We start from the raw sequence: 16,421 nt of genomic DNA, 5'->3' as shown, positions 1-16,421 counted from the left end.
GCAAGTTTAACTATCACATGGTTTCTCTTATAGAAGAAACCCAAATTATAAACAAAAAGCAAAATAAAAGTTAAGATAATAGGAAGTAGCTGGGCGTGGTGGCGCACGCCTGTAATCCCAGCACTCAGGAGGCTGAGGCAGGAGGATCATTGCAAGTTAGACAGAGATCAGCCTGGGCTACAAAGTGAGCTCAAGGCTGGCCTGAACAGCATAGCGAGACCCTGTCTCAAAAAAAAGAAAACAAAGGACAATAGAAAGTAAAAAGATAGCTCTTTCTCAAATGGAAAAGGGATCAAGAGATGGAGGGAGAAGAGAGGGGTGGGGAAGAAGATAAAAAAAAATTATGTGTTATGTGCACATACTAATCTATACAAGGTATATAAACATTATGTACTGCACACATGTACTAATAAAAGAATAAAAAACAGACTGAGTCACAATGAGCCCCAAAGATGCAATTCCAATGTATGACAAAGACAGGCGTTCCAAGATCCTCTTCAAGTCAGTGAAACTAGAAATATATTATTTTAGCAGACTAGATGTTCTGTTACATCTTCACATTTTGGAATAAACCAACTGCCAAAAAATGGAACCCATTAACCAAACACTGTCCACAATATTAATTATCCCATGGTTAAATAGACATTGTGTAGGATACGAAAAGAAACCTTTCAATCCACCTGTATCACTTCTCATCTGTTTGACTTAGGGTTTTAAGCTACAAGAACATTTCAAAGTTTGGTATCTTCTTCTGTAAAACTGGTCTAACTGCTGGACATGGTAGCGCATGCCTGTAATCCCAGCACTCGGGAGGCTGAGACAGAAGGATCGTTGCAAGTTCGAGACCAACCTGGGCTACAAAGTGAGCTCAAGGCCAGCCTGCACTGTACAGCGAGACCCTGTCTCAAAAAAGACCCCCCCCCAAAAAAAAAACTGGTCTAACTATAATAGACACATGAAGTTCATAGTATATACAATATCAACCAATTCATTTGACAACCTAGTTGCAGGAACCAAACTCAGTCGTTAAATAAGGAATGTCTATAGTGGAGAAAAGTGCTAAAATTATCACTATTTATGGATCTGGCTACTTCTTTCATCAGAAAGTAGTACTACCCAACTTTTCAGGAACTGTTTTCATGAACTTTTTTTTCTTTTACTGTTGTTCTGTGTCTGTGTGGTACTAGAAATAGAACACAGGGCCTCTAGCATGCTAGGAAACCACCCTAGTAATGAGCTACACTTCCAATCCAGAATGGAATTCTAACAACTCAAGAATTCCAGCTCACCTAAAAGTTTGATTCTCTTCAACTACTACTTTTTCAAAGTTGCTGTTACTAGTATTGCTTCAATGTGTCATCAGTTTCAGTAAAGTTGTTAAAGTTCCTCTGTGAAATAATGACTGAGCAAAAACCACTGTTAGTTTGCCAGGGTTCTTCCTGAATATATGGGGGAAAAAAAAAACCTTTCCTATTAGTCTCAGTTACTATTGTTCCTAACTTCCCAAATTTCAGAGCTCTTGTATTCTACATACATTCATTCATACATTCTTTCACACATGCACCCGCACTCACTCTCTCTCTTAATGCCAGATCACAGTATTTATTCTAGTATCTGTGTCTACCCAAGACCACCCTCAGGTTTACTAATTCTCTGGGATGCAGGAGACTTGGTATATAGTTGCATTCACAGCTAGAACTTATTGCAGAGACAAGATATAAAGCAAAACCAGTAAGAAAAAAAGTGAACAGGATCTAGTCTGGAGGAAATCAGATACAAGGTTCCAAGAAACCTCTCTTGGGAGTGTCACACAGAACATACTTAACTCCTCAGGCAACAAATTGTGACCAAAAAATGTGAAATACTGTTTATTAGGGAAGCTCTCTACAATCAATGCCCAGGGTTTTTATTAAGAGACTAGTCATAGAAGCCAGGCATGGTGGTGCACACCTGTAATCCCAGCACCTGGGAGGCTGAAGCAGGAGGATTGCTGCCAAGTTTGAGGCCAACCTGGGCTACAAAGGGAGCTCAAGGCCAGCCTGAATTTCATAGTGTGACCTTGTCTCAAAAAAAGACAAAAGAGAGCGAGACTAGTCATAGAGGCATCCACCACTAACATGTACCAAATTCCAGACTGCCAGAAAAAAGCATAAACCATAAAGCTTACACAGTCCAGGAACAAGGAGCCATTACTATTTAAGTAAAAGTCCTTATCAATGTAGCATACTTTTTACAAGCCAAGTTCCCAAGCACCAGTCAAGCGCCAACCTTATGAGCAGTCTTTGTAAGGATAACAGTTTAGTCCTGCTATATTACCTGTTTGCTGCACATCTGCCAAGCCTCTATGTCCAACCAAGTCTTAATTTTATTTCTATTTCTCCAAGGCTGGAACGCAAACACACTTCTTTAAAAACAAGATTCTATTTCCAGGCAACATGAGTAAAACACCACTGAAGAGCTTTTTAAAAAGAGGGACAGGGCTGGGGATTTAGCTCAACAGCAAAGTGCCTGCCTGCCAAGCGCAAAGTCATGAGTTCGATTCCTGGTACCGGAAGAAAAACAAAACAAAAATAAAAAATAAAAAAGGGGACAGATCCAGTGGTAAGACAGCACAAGACTCTTTATGACTGCCAACAAAAAGAAAGTTGCATTCGAAAGAAAATACCAAGAGTCCTGTTTAAATTATAGTTTAATTGCAACAGGTGGGTTCATTGCTGAGTTCTCTGCAACCCGGTTTGTGGTATGTGATAATCGCCTATCAAGCAAAGCCATGAAATCTTCAAAAATTGCTTTGCCATATGAAGACCAAGCACCTTACCTAAAGATAAGCCTTTGGAGTTTTCAAAAGAAAAAAAAAACTAACATAAACAGAGAAATTATTGAAGGCCACCACTTCATCAAATGTATCAGCACTGAGAGAGCATCATTCTTAGTGGCTAAGTCATTGCTAAAGCTAAGATGCCCTTTACTAGTGGTGAAGCGTTGATCCTGTCTGCTGCTAAGGACATTTGTTGTGAACATTTAGAAGAGCCAGCAGTTCAAAAAGTGACATGTTTCTCCTTCAGCTAGCACTGTAACTAGACAAACTGTTGAGACAGCAGAGGATACTGAGGCACAATTGTCAGGATCAATGAGTCACCACGGTATACAATCCAGGTTGATGAAGTCTACCAATGCTGACAGCAAAGCAACAATATATATTTTTGTTCAATCTATTTTTTAGGATATATGGGGATATGTTATGTGTACTTTGGGGATATGTTATGTGCTCCTAACCAACACCACAACTATAGAACTATTCAAGTGTTTGATTATATATCAGGGAACTGAATTGGTCATTTTGCATTTATACATGGACAGAGCAGCTGCCGTGACTGGACAACTTTCTTGTTTCACTACTTGGATCAGAGAGATCACTTCTGAATGTAAGTCTGCCCACTGTGACATGCATAAAGAAACGCTGGCTAGCTGAAAAATGTCACCTAAACTTAACTACGTTTTGCAGGATGTGATTAAATTTATCAACCACATTAAAGTACATGCCCTAACTCATGTCTGTTCGCAAGGCTCTGTAAAGAGATGAACAAAAAGCACACATCTTCTCTTATACACAGAAGTGAAATGGCTTTGTAAAGGTAGAATCCCAGAGTTATGAAAGCACCACTCCTGTGATTTTTTTAAGTCACCACTGGTAGCCCATTTCAGTGACACAGAATAGGTTACAAAACTTACTCAGGTGACATATTCAACCTGCTCAATGAACTGAATCTGTCACTGCAAGAAACAACAAAAAACACTCAAATCAGCTGACAAAGTGACTGATTGGAAATCAGCCAAATTGGAATGATTGGAATGACAAGAGAATGCTGGGATTTTTGACACGCTTCAAACATTATTTCAAAAGAGACGGAGCCAGGACCTTCTTTCTCCCACCTATATTCAGCTTTCAAAAGCGTCTTAGTACTACTTCTCAACCACATAAGACCACCAAATTAGGACCCACCCATGACCCACTTGTGCAGCAGCCAAGTGATTAGACTTTGTCCATGCTATAGAGTCAACTGCTTAAGATCACAAATTTTGATGGTCTTAAAAGTATGTCTGAGACCATTTCAAATCTCCGTATGTTCTAAAGGCAAGGTATCCTGAGATACCCTAAGCTCTAAAGGCTTAGGGTATCCTGAGAGTACCACAAAGCCCTGAAAAGCCTGCTTCCATAGCCAACGTTCTATCCTTGTGAAGCAGGATTTGTGACAGCAACCAAAACAAGATCACAGAGTAGGCTGGACATAAGTGGCATACTTCAGGTGTCACTACCTTCCATCGCTCCCAGATGGTGGTACCATTTAGTTGCGGGACAAGAAGCTCAGTGCTCCCACTGATTCTGCATCATAGTTGAGTTGTATAATTACATCACTATATATTACAATGTGATAATAATTGAAATAAAGGACACAATAACTGTGATATAATCAGATCATTCAGAAACCTCCGCTCCACCCCACTCAGCTGTGGGAAATTTCTTCCATGAAACCAGTCCCTGGTGCCAAAAAGGTTGGGAGCCATTGCTTTAGGGTAATGTTCATGATGTCTGCAGGTGTCTCACTTATTTAGGCTGCACAGGTTATGAGGTTGTACTACCAGTTGGGATGTAGCTGTCTTATTCAGGCTGAGTTCGCTGTTCACCCTGAGAAGTATGCCTAGCTTTGGCTACAGGTCACCCATCAAGTTCTATGGATAGTGCAGGAGCAGGGCTGCTCTGGGGAGTATGTGCAGATGACATGAGCTTATACAGCAGCAGAGACATGATATCATTTCATTCCCAAGGGCAGAACAGCAGTAGGGCCACCACAGTGGGTCAAAGTCAGTGTAGCACGGCATGCCTGACAGTAGGATGGGGTACCTGTCAGTATCCTGAGGCCCATGTAGGTGACTTTACAGGGCCTCTGGGCACCAGTGTGCTTAGGGTACAAATCTGCTCAGGCCAGACTGCCCCTGCACAGCTGCTTCCTGGGGTCATGGGTGGCTGAAGGAAATGGCCTGCCTGTTCCTCTGACCTAAGCAGGTTGACCTGAGAAGAGGGCACCAAGTTGCTTCTTGGGGCTATAGAATGAGCCATCTGGCTGCTTCCAGGATCTTCAGTACACAGAAAAAGTTGCTAACTGCTTATCAGGGTCATGGGTGAGTAGGCAAGCCACCTGCCTCCTTCCTTTTATATATAAAGGGCAAGAAAAAAATGTGTCATTTGCCTTTATTTGCATAAAAAGATGCTAGGAGAGCAAAGGAAAAAAATGGTCCGTTACCTTTAAGAGATAAAGGAGAGGGGCTAGGGATTTAGCTCAGAGGCACAGGGCCTACCTGGCAAGCAAGAGGTTGTAAGTTCGATTCCTGGTACTGGAATACAAAAAAAAAAAAAAAAACAAAGAGATAAAGGAGAAGCGGGGACAAGACAGAATGAGTTATTATACACACATGGTTGAATTGTGCTTTTGTTAAATTACTTCCACATTTTGTCCTTATTTATAAATTTTACTTTTATCAAGAACATGCACTGTGACAAATCAAACAGTATAAAAGTAAATCTCTCTACCCTAATTCCAACAGCTGTCTTCTGTTCTAACGGTCGTCCTAATAATCCTAGAAAATACGCTACCCACTTTATAAAACTATCAACTGTAAAAGAAAATCACGTGGAAGCTGGGCGTGATGGCTCACGCCTGCTATCCCAGCACTCAGGAAGCTGAGGCAGGAGGATTGTCGCAAGTTTGAGACCAGCCTGGGCTACAAAGTGAGCTCAAGGCCAGCCTGAACTGCATAGCAAGAGTCTCTCAAAAAGACCAAAAAAAAAAAAAAGAAAGTCATCTGATAATATGAAAACTTTTTGATTTCTCTTACGCTTCCTCCTTTGCCTGTTCTCTCAATTTCTGAAATGCATGTATTAATTTTAATTCTTCTTTAAGTACCTTTGAACTCTAATAACTCTAATAACGTATTTACATCTTTATTGCTTATTTTGTCAATTCAATATTATCTCTACTCTCTATTCTGAAAGAGAAAACTATTAGTTTTAGTAATTTCTTATCTCCCTTCTTTCTACCAACCGCCCTCTTCATTATTATGGTTGTTCCATTCTGCCCTCCAACAACAGCATGCTGGGCTCTGACCACTCATGTGGTGACCAAAGGTTGACTCCAAGTTGAAAATCAAGCAACAACTTTTGTAACTATTGTATGTAAATACTGTTTAGGAAACATAATCCTAGCACACTTTACTTTCTACTCCATGGTCTAATGTACAATCTTAGGATTATGTGGGTAAAAAAAAAACCTGTTTATATATTCAAAGTCAAATGGACACCCCACCCCTGACACTAGGGACTGAACCCAGGACCTTCCTGCTGAGCTACATCCCCAACCCTTTCTATTTTTATTTTTATTTTTTTTTATTTTTTTATTTTTTTATTTTTTTTTGGTTTTTTGGTTTTTCTCCGGTACCGGGAACCGAACTCACGACCTTGCGCTTGCCAGGCAGGCGCTTTTGCCGCTGAGCTAAATCCCCAGCCCCTCTATTTTTATTTTTAATTTTGAGAAAGGGTCATGCTAAGTTGCCCAGGCTGGGCTCAAACTTGTGACCCGCCTGTCTCAGTCTCCCAGACTGCTGGAATTATAGGCACAGACCACCACTCCCACCTAGATTCTTTACTGTATTTCCAATATGTGGTATTCTAATTTGGCTCATCTAACCATGATTTTCTCTTTCAGTTTGTTTAGACTTCCATGACATATTTAACTACCTTTAATTTTTTTCCCCTATACTCCTGTCCTTTATTTGAGCATCAATTCTTTTCTAAACTTCCCATAATATTCATTCTATCCAGTTCCCACTTTCCACCGAAGGTCTCATTTCTAAAACCCTGTCCTGCTCCAAACCTGAATGACTGCCTGTTAGGCCTTCTAAACTTCTAACTTTTCTTTCCTCCTCTCTTCTGCACTAGCTTAACTTTTCTTAAATCCATCTTCCTTGTTCTTAGTACACTGTACCATTTTACTTAAGTATGTCCCTAAATAACTACCTAAAGACAGTAAATAAGGTAAGTTTTGGGATCCATTCAAGTATGAGAATTCACACTCACAACTGATAATCTAAGTGAAGAATTCTGGGTTAAAAATTTATTTTTTCTAAGGAAATAATAAACAGTGTCGCACTTTCACTTAGCATAGTATGTCTGATAAGATGCCAGTCTGACATTTATTTCTTTGAAGATGACATGACTTGTTCGTCCTTGTAAGCTTTCAGAATCATCTCTTCATCCATGAAATCTGAAATTTCAGAATAACATGATAACATATCTAGAAGATGAGCCTTTGTACTCACTGTACTAATTAATTGGTGAGTCTCTGGGGTCTGATGGCTAAAATTAACATCACTTGCTAATTCCCATCTCCAAATTCAACTAAAGAGAAACTGAAGAAGTTACAGGGATGCACGGATCTCAGGAACTAACCAAATGATAGTAGAAAAGCCCTAAAGAGAAAGCTAAAGGTTAACTTCAACGGGTATGCAGGGTTCATAGTGATAAATGGCGATAGACTGCAGTTGAGCACCCCAAAGTCTCAATGAGAGGACAAGTTTACAAGCTGTTAGAAGAAATTCCTTTCTTGCCTAAAATATACTTTAGAATACAAAGCCTCAGCAAATTTGCCCCACAAATATACATGTTAACCTTTTAGAAAAAGTACTCAAATCAATAGGAAAATAAAGCCAAGAAAGACATGATGTAAAAGATACAGAAAATTAAAGTGATCAGATATCTTAGTGAAGTTTAACATTGTCAGAGAAGGAAAAGAAAAGCTGGGCATGATGCCACAGATCTGTAATCCCAGCTACCTGGGAGGGTGACGCAGGAAGAGCTCAAGTTGAAGACTAGCCTGAGTAACTCAGCAAGACCCTGTCTCCAAATAAAAAGGAGGGCTGGGGACATAACCCAGTGCAAAGACCTTAGGTTCACTCCCTAGTAGAGCAAAGAAAAAAAAAAAAAAAAAAAAGTAACATTAGCTAATAATCTTCCAGAATTGACTGACACCAAATCACATATTCAAGGAAGCTCAGAAATCACCAAGCAAAGTAAAACACACACACACACACACACACACACGCGTGCGCGCACGCATGCACACACAAGCTATACTTGGGTATACCAGTCGAACTATAGAGAACAAAAGACTAGTAATAAAGTTTTCATTATAAACTGTGGGGAATGGCTGAAGCTGGAGATCAACTGCACGTGCAGGGCTGGAGCAAGGCTGTCCCGGGAACAAAGAAGGCCCAAGGTGAGCCACATGAACAAGCTGCTCCAGGCCCAAGAACACTGAGAGCCCAAGGCAATCTAAGCAAACAGGTTGCTAGGCAGAGGGGTGTCATGTAACATAAACCTGCTGATGGTATAAATAAATGTGCTGCAGCCACTAAGCAGTTCCTTCCCTCCCATCTGGAGTGAAGTCTCCACCTGACCTCAGCTTTGTGTATCCTGACTCTTTTTATTTCTCCATCCTCCCACTGTCCTTCCCCGCAAAACTTGGAGAGCTGCACTGAAGTAGCTACAGTTTTATTTCGCTTTTTACTTTTTTTTTTGTGCAAGGCTGATACATAATTGAACCCAGGGCCTCATGTATGCTAGATAAGCTATTACTGACTTAGACCCCAGCCCCTGACAAAATCCTTGTTTCCTTTACTTTTTTTTTTTTTTTTTTTTTTGGTTTTGGTTTTTCTCCGGTACCGGGAACCGAACTCACGACCTTGCGCTTGCCAGGCAGGCGCTTTGCCGCTGAGCTAAGTCCCCAGCCCCTGTTTCCTTTACTTTTGAATGGTACTTTCTTTACATAGAGAACTCTAGGTTGACTTTTTCTCTTTTCAGTTCTGGAGGCTCCAGCCAAAGATCAGCCACACATACTGCTTTGAGCCTTCAGTAGGCTTGCTAGATACAAACTGCAAAAAAGCGTTTTGTGGAACAAACTACACACCTCAAGGTCATGAAGAAGTGGGAAAGAGGTGGCCAGGGTCCTACAGTCCCTTTCCAGGCACAACTCAAGGGACCTAAAGACCTCCCACAATGCCAGGCATGGTGGCACATGCCTGCAATCTGGTGGCTGAGGGAAGAAGATCTCCATGAGTTCAAGGCCAGCCCTGGCTACATAGTATGACCGTGCCTCAAAAAAAAAAGACGACTTCCATAAGACCTAACTGCTTAAAGGTTCTACTGCCTCCCAAAATTGCCCACTAGGGACCAAATCTTAACATATAGGCCTTTAGGGAACACTGAAGATCCAAATGTATCCTATCACCCAGCAATTCTAATCCTAGATATGAATGAAGTATACATACAGTATACCCAAAGATATACACAAATATTACAAGGAGCTTTATTCGTAATATCCACAAACTGGAAAAAAAAAAAAAAAAAGAATGGATTTAAAGGAACAAAAATTTTAAAAATAAGTAAAATTTAAAAATAAAAAGAATTTTAAAATAGAAACAAAAGCTTTTATCAATGGAGAGGGAAAGAAAAAGAGGAGAGGGGAACAGGGAAAAAAAGAATTAAAGTATATTACCGACAGATACAAATTCCCTATGATGAATGTGATCATTATGTATGGCAAACATGTACCAGTTTTAAAAAAAGGTTTTAAAAAAAAGACAGTAGATTTAAAATATTATGATATAGCCGGGCGTGGTGGCATAGTCATGCAATTCCAGCACTCAGAAGGCTGAGGCAGCAGGATCATTGCAAGTTTGAGACCAGCCTGGGCTACAAAGTGAGCTCAAGGCCAGCCTGAACTGCATAGCGAGACCTTGTCTCAAAAAAAAAAAAAGATAAAATATTATGATGCCTTAATATAATGGCATACTTAATTGATATAAAAAATGAACAAGTAGCATATAAAACAACACAGATGAATCTCAAAATTATTATTCTAAGTAGAAGCCAGCCAGGTGCACTAGTGCACACCTGTGATCCTAGCACTTGAAGCGTTGCAAGTTCACCAGGCAGCATGGGCAACATAGTGAGTTCAAGACTAGTCTGAATTACATAGAGAGACTTGTCTCAAACGAACAAAAAAAAGTAATTAAAAAAATATGTAAAAGAGCCAGACATCGAAAAACTTATGCTTTAAATTCCTTTGAGGTTCAAATACAAGTTAGGCCCCAAAGTATATTTTATTTACTTATTTACTTATTTTGTCTATGGTGACAAAAATTTTATTTACTTAATTTAATTAAATTATTTATTTAATTAACTTTTATTTAAATAAAATTTATTTATTTACTTATTTAATCTATAGTGATAAAAAACCTGAACAGTTACCCAAACTGTGTCTGGAAAGAGACAATAGGTTACAGGCACAACAGTGCAGGCCCATAATCACAGCACTTAGGGAGACTGAGGCTGGTGAATTACAAATCTAAGCCCTAACTGGACAATTTAGCAAGACCCTGTATCAAAAACTAAGTAAGCAACTAAGTAAAGAAGGGGCTGGAGATGAGCACAGTGCTAGTGTACCCCTGGATTCCATCACCCAGAACCTAAAAAAAAGTAAGTAAATAAATAAAAGATGCAACTGGAAACTTTCTGGAATGATGCTGGACTCAGGTATTGGAAATGCCAGTGGATACATTTGTCAAAATTTATTGAACCGTACCCTTCACATCTGTGTGTTTCACTCTATGTAAATTATAGCTCAGTTTAAAGAGAAAGGAATTTGCAGCAAGTCTTCTACATTTCCTGTATACAAGCACAGTAGTGCAAACCTTTTCTGTAAAGGGCCAGATAATAAACATTTTAGGCTTTGCAGTCTCTGCTACAACTGCTCAACTCTGCTATTATAGTGTGAAAGTAACTACAGACAATACAGAAACAAATAAGCATGGTTGTATTCTAAAAAAATCATTTACAAAAACTGTAATCCCAGAACTCAGGGAGACTGAGCAGATCACAAATTCAAGCGCCACCTGGCCAATTTAGTGAGACCTTGTCTCCAAAAGGGGGTAGGGGGTCTTGGTGGTATAGCAGCACAGAGGTTCAATCCCACAGAAAAAGAAAAACTGCTTACCAAAACAGGTTGCAAGCTGGATGCTGCCCAGGGGCTGTAGTTTGCTAAGTCCTGGCCTCAAGTAAACAGAAAACTAATCTTCTAAATTTACTTAAATATACTATGTCCTTTACTATATGGTGGCAGGCATGACAGTTATAGAAGCCATAGTCCTTCCTAAATATTATGTGAGTATTTCTATAATCAACCAGTCACTTAAAACAGGATAACCTAGGGGAAAAATAACAGTACGGGAGAGCAAAATAACCAGGAACTATCTGAATTTAAGATAAACCAGTAGTCACAAGTATAAACTGAAAATTAAAATCAAAATTTACTGGGCCGGTGCAATGGCGCACACCTGAAATCCCAGCACTCAGGAGGCTGAAGCAGGAGGATCGTTGCGAGTTCGAGGCCAGCCTGGGCTATACAAAGTGAGTTCAAGACCAACCTGAACTGCACCGTGGGACCCTGTCTCAAAAAGACAAAATAAGTAAATAAATAAATAAATAAATAAATAAAATATACTTTGGGGCCTGGGGCTATCTATGGCTCAGTGGTAAAGTGTCTGCTTAGCACAGTGTTGGCAAACCTGTTAGAGCTTTCAATGATAACAGCCACTGAGGCACCCATGCCATAGGTTCACCACCACTGGCCAGGCACTCCTGAGGCCCTGGATTCGTTCCGGAGCTCCATAATATTAATTAATTAATTAGTCTTGGCACAACAGAAAAAGCTGCTACACAAAATGCTGACACTCTTTTATCTAATATAACAACATTTTGGAAACATGCATAGTATCATTCAATCACCTGATTATTTCTTCATTTAAAAGAATTGAAAATTAAAGGTACAAATGAATTCTGTTTCCTAATAAGATTTCAAAATACATGGAGGTCTGCCTGGACTACATAGCTAATTTGAAGCCAGCCTGAGGCAGGAGAACTGCCATGAGTTCAAGGTTAGCCTGAACTACACAGTGAGACCCTGTCTTACCGCACCCCGCCTCACCACCCGCTCTCCACTCAAAAAAAAAAAAAAAAAAAAAGACCTGGTCTTAAAAAAGATAAAAAAGGGCTTCAAAATATAAAACAACATGAAAATATTTAATGATAACTACTAAAAAATGATTTTCCTAAGTTGGCCAAGGCTTCAAAGTTTATACCACAAGAACATCCAGGGTATACACCTAAATATAATACAGTATGGTCCTAAACTGAATGAAAACGGTTACCTGTCTTCAAGAAAATTCTAACCTAAAAAAAAAAATTATTTCTCACTGTGGTATATACAAAAAACAGAAGAAACACTAGCAAAATCAGAAGGCTTGGATTCAGGTATACATTTGCCATATCTAGCTATGTAACATTTGAAACTCATTCACCAGACACCTTTAAGAGATTATGTACCAGACGCTGGAAACACAATAGTGAAGAAAGTATCAAGCTGGACACTGATGGTACACACCTATAATTCCAGCACTTGGGAGGCTGAGCCCTCAGGTTTGAGGTCAGCCTCGACTACAAACCCTGTGAAACCCTGTCTCAAAAAACCAAAAATAAATTAGTAAATCCTTGCCTTTGGAATACCACAAATGCAACACCAGCCTGGACAATTTAGCAAGATCTTGTTTCAAAATAAGTTCTAAAAGGCAAGAGATATAGCTCGGTGGCAGAGTACCTGCCTAGCATGTGTGAAGCCCTGGATTCAATACCACTAAAAAAAAAAAAAAAATCTGCCGAACACATTCTGAATCACTTAATCTCTAAAAACAAGTCAATTTTCTTCCTTAGCTAAAATAGTGGATTTTACATTTTAAATCTCTATTACTTTTCTGAATCCAGGAAATAAATTTATAGAGTATAACCTGCAATCCATTCTTGCCATACAATGTATTATCACAGTAACTGAGCAAACAGAGGAAGTAACTACTAGTTTATCTTTCATACAATCTAGATGAAATATGAGCTTCACTGGCTTCTTATTTGGTAACTGAACTGCCTTGGATGGAATCCAATAAAGAACAATTCTATGAGAAATTCCTCATAATAAATAATTTCACAGCACATTTCCAGTATTTAAGGCCATAAAAACATAGATTGCCTACTGAATCAACTAATCAGCTTATCTTCTCCTCAGAACAGTTATAGTTTCAAAGTGCTTGGGGAAAACATGTAGTTGGAAAGCCAAATGTTGTATTCAAATATGGTTCCTGTTCCTAACACTTAAATTTTCTTTTACTTTATTATGGATGTATTTTCCCTATAAAAAAACAAGATCAACAGGTTTCTTTCAGCATAATTGCCTAACTCTTAAATGGTAATCTTTTAAAATTTCTCACATATTTGTTTTTGCAAAATAAAACTAAGATCAAAACAGTACTGAATACCTTTTCTCATAGGCACCTAGTTACCAAAAGTAATCACAGGAATAGTTGAGCCTGTAGTTTCTAATCTCTAATGCCATTTCCAAAATGAAAAATTTAACGTATCTATCAAAAAGAAATGTGTATTCCACTAAAAGGGGCTGCTCCATTTATTTCCAATTCATAAATACATTCAAAGTTTGCCCAGGCAGGTCACCTCCACAATAGCTCCCACTTATAGTAGTCTTGGGCATCCGATTCTAGTCTCAAATGCTACCTGTTGTATGCTTATTTTTAGGGTATCTTAAGAATATAACCACCACCATGCAATCAATAAATTCAAATGAAGCAGAAGCATGGAAACAGCTAGCAAGGTGCTGTACAGAGATGCTCAGTGGTAGGACATACACTTGCTTCTCCAGCACATGAACTAAAAAGTGGCAGAACAACTTTAGGTGAATCTATAATATTTTAAATACATACAACACAAAAGTGATGCATTCCTCTCCACTTTGTACAGTATCCCAAACTATTAAGTGTCCTCTTGAACAAGATTTAATTCAACTACTAAATACCCAACTACTAAAGGAAACATCGAGCACCCAGTTATATATTAAAAGCCTCATACTGATAAACACTGTTTACTTAATTCATATTTTTCAATTCATTAAATGAGAAGACCCTGATAAAATAAAATGGTTTATAGCTTAGACAAATCATCACTGTAAAATATAAATTATCCAGCTCTCCATCTGTTCAGTGTTTGGACACAGCCATCGTTGCGAGCAACTAGGTATAATGAAGGAAAAAAAAAATCAGATTTGGGAACTAGGAAGACACGAATTTGAACATTCGTGTACCACATCTTGGACACCAACTTTCCTAAGCCACTTTTTTATCTCTAAAAAGGGGATTCTTAATTACCTACTTTGAGGGATTGTTATAACTAATAAAGATACATGTAAAACATCTGTCACAAGCCAGGCATGGGGGCACACACCTGTAATTCCAGCACTCAGAGGCTGAGCCAGGAGGACTGCTTGAAGTTCAAGGCCGGCCTGAACTACATAGTAAATTCAAGGCCAGTCTGAACTATGTAAGAAGATCCTGTCTTGGGCTGGGGATTTAGCTCAGCGGCACAGCGCCTGCCTGGCAAGCGCAACGTTGTGAGTTCGATTCCTGGTACCGGAATAAAAAACAAAAAAACAAAAGAAGATCCTGTCCCAAATAAATAGCAAGCACTGAGAAAATATCAGTTATTATTATTTTATTATTCATAAGTATATAGATTAAAGGATATAAAAAGAACATGATACAAAGACAAATCACAATTTAGGTTACATTTAACTGTTAGAACACTCTGACAATTCAAGTCAAACTTTGGCCTCAATTTTTCATATATGAAGAAATATACAGATAGACAGACACAGATATATAATGCCAGGCAGAGTGTCATTTGCCGGTAATCCCACCACTCTGGGAGACTGAGGCAGAACTGCAAATTTGAAGGCAGCCTGGGCAATTTACCAACTTGGTGAGAACCTATTCTCAAAAGAAAAAAAGTATTTTTAAGGGGTAGGGATGTAGCTCAGTGTGAGGCCCCTGGGTTTCATCCCCAGTACTGCAAAAAACAAACAAACCAACAAGAAAGGACATGACACAAAGTTAAATCATAGCCTAGGTTATACTTATCTCTTAAAAAAAAAGGAGAGACACCCTGATAGTTGAAGTCAAACTTCAAAGCTCAATTTGTTATTCACAATTTGTGTGTAAGAGATAATACTACAGCTCCTCTTTTAAATACGTAAAATTCAAAATTAGCTATCTATTTATATGAGAGCTTAGTAAAAATGAAAAATTACTACATACAGTGTAACAAATCATATTATGAACAGGTGAGATGTCTTCACCACTGAAAAATGTCAAAATTAAGATACAAAAATGATTATGGAAGGATAGTAAAAGATTCCTACCTTTAAACCGACTGCTATAAGATCTGTAACAACACTGTATGGAAGAAGTAAAAAGAGAAATGGAAAACAAAGTTAGAGAACAAGTTTTAAAAGACAGAGATAAATTAAAGAAAAAACAGAAAAGCATTATAACAACAAATAATGAAAACAAAAGTGTAGTGAGCTGTGAAATGTTAATACAAAGAAAAATGATGGAACAGTGTAGCAACAGCAGTATAAAAGCAAAGCCTCAACAGCAATGTGAGAAACAATAAATTATCTTTCAATTTTTAGATAAGTATAGTTGTGCTTCAATAAAAGTATTTTGTTCATTTATCTCTATTTAGCAATACAAACCAAATCACCAAACTTCATTCTTTTTTATTGGTATATATTTGCATTACACAACAAATACTTTCATCTTGGGGGAAATGGTACATATATAGATTGCATCTTAATACTTTCTACTTTCCCTTCCTCTCCTCTCCCTCCCCAAAATTTGATCTTTCAAATCACTGATTTGAATGATCACATCTAAAATTCTAAATGCAACAAAACCAGTGCTTAGGTTTTATAGAAATACAAAGCATTTGCAAATCTGCATTTACCATCCCAAACTGCTCACCAAATGAAGTTAAAATGAAGATTTCCCCCCAGAACTAAAAGTCAAATTTTAGACAGCAAATTTTTCAAAAAGATTTGCTTAAACAACATTCTACCATGCCGAAACTGTTCGGTTTAAGTAGAAAAAAGTATTCTTAGGGAAAAAATGAACACAGTCGCACCATCAAAAAACAGTTGGGATTTTAACTATACTGGTATGTTGACCTGTGGCTTGTTTTTCTAATTTTCAAATTAAAGGAAAAGGTCCTTCCTTAGGCTGCCCCCGGTGCCAAAAACAATTTTTACATCCTAGACCAGGCATGGTGGCACATGCCTGTCATCCCAGCAATCTAGGAGGCTGAAGCAGGAGAACTTAAGTTTGAGCCTCACTTGGGCAATTTAGCAATCTAAAGA

General features: G+C 38.5%; 1 protein-coding gene across 4 annotated transcripts in view; it reads right to left on the bottom strand.

Moving 5' to 3' along the window:
- Ptbp3 (polypyrimidine tract binding protein 3) overlaps positions 1-15,459 on the bottom strand; it is a gene marked incomplete at its 5' end in the record, with an annotated part of 98,809 nt that extends 83,350 nt beyond the window's left edge. For all 4 annotated transcript variants that reach the window (XM_013513256.1, XM_013513259.1, XM_013513258.1 and 1 more), the window contains 1 exon segment: positions 15,426-15,459. In XM_013513256.1, the coding sequence (XP_013368710.1) occupies positions 15,426-15,459 (34 nt within the window).
- Positions 15,460-16,421: the final 962 nt, after the last annotated feature.

The sequence above is a fragment of the Chinchilla lanigera genome, unplaced genomic scaffold (assembly GCF_000276665.1).
Source record: "Chinchilla lanigera isolate Chin_1 unplaced genomic scaffold, ChiLan1.0 scaffold00018, whole genome shotgun sequence".
Lineage (NCBI taxonomy): Eukaryota > Metazoa > Chordata > Mammalia > Rodentia > Chinchillidae > Chinchilla > Chinchilla lanigera.
The sequence above is the reverse complement of the archived record's forward strand: the minus strand, read 5'-3'. Positions and strand labels throughout refer to the sequence as shown.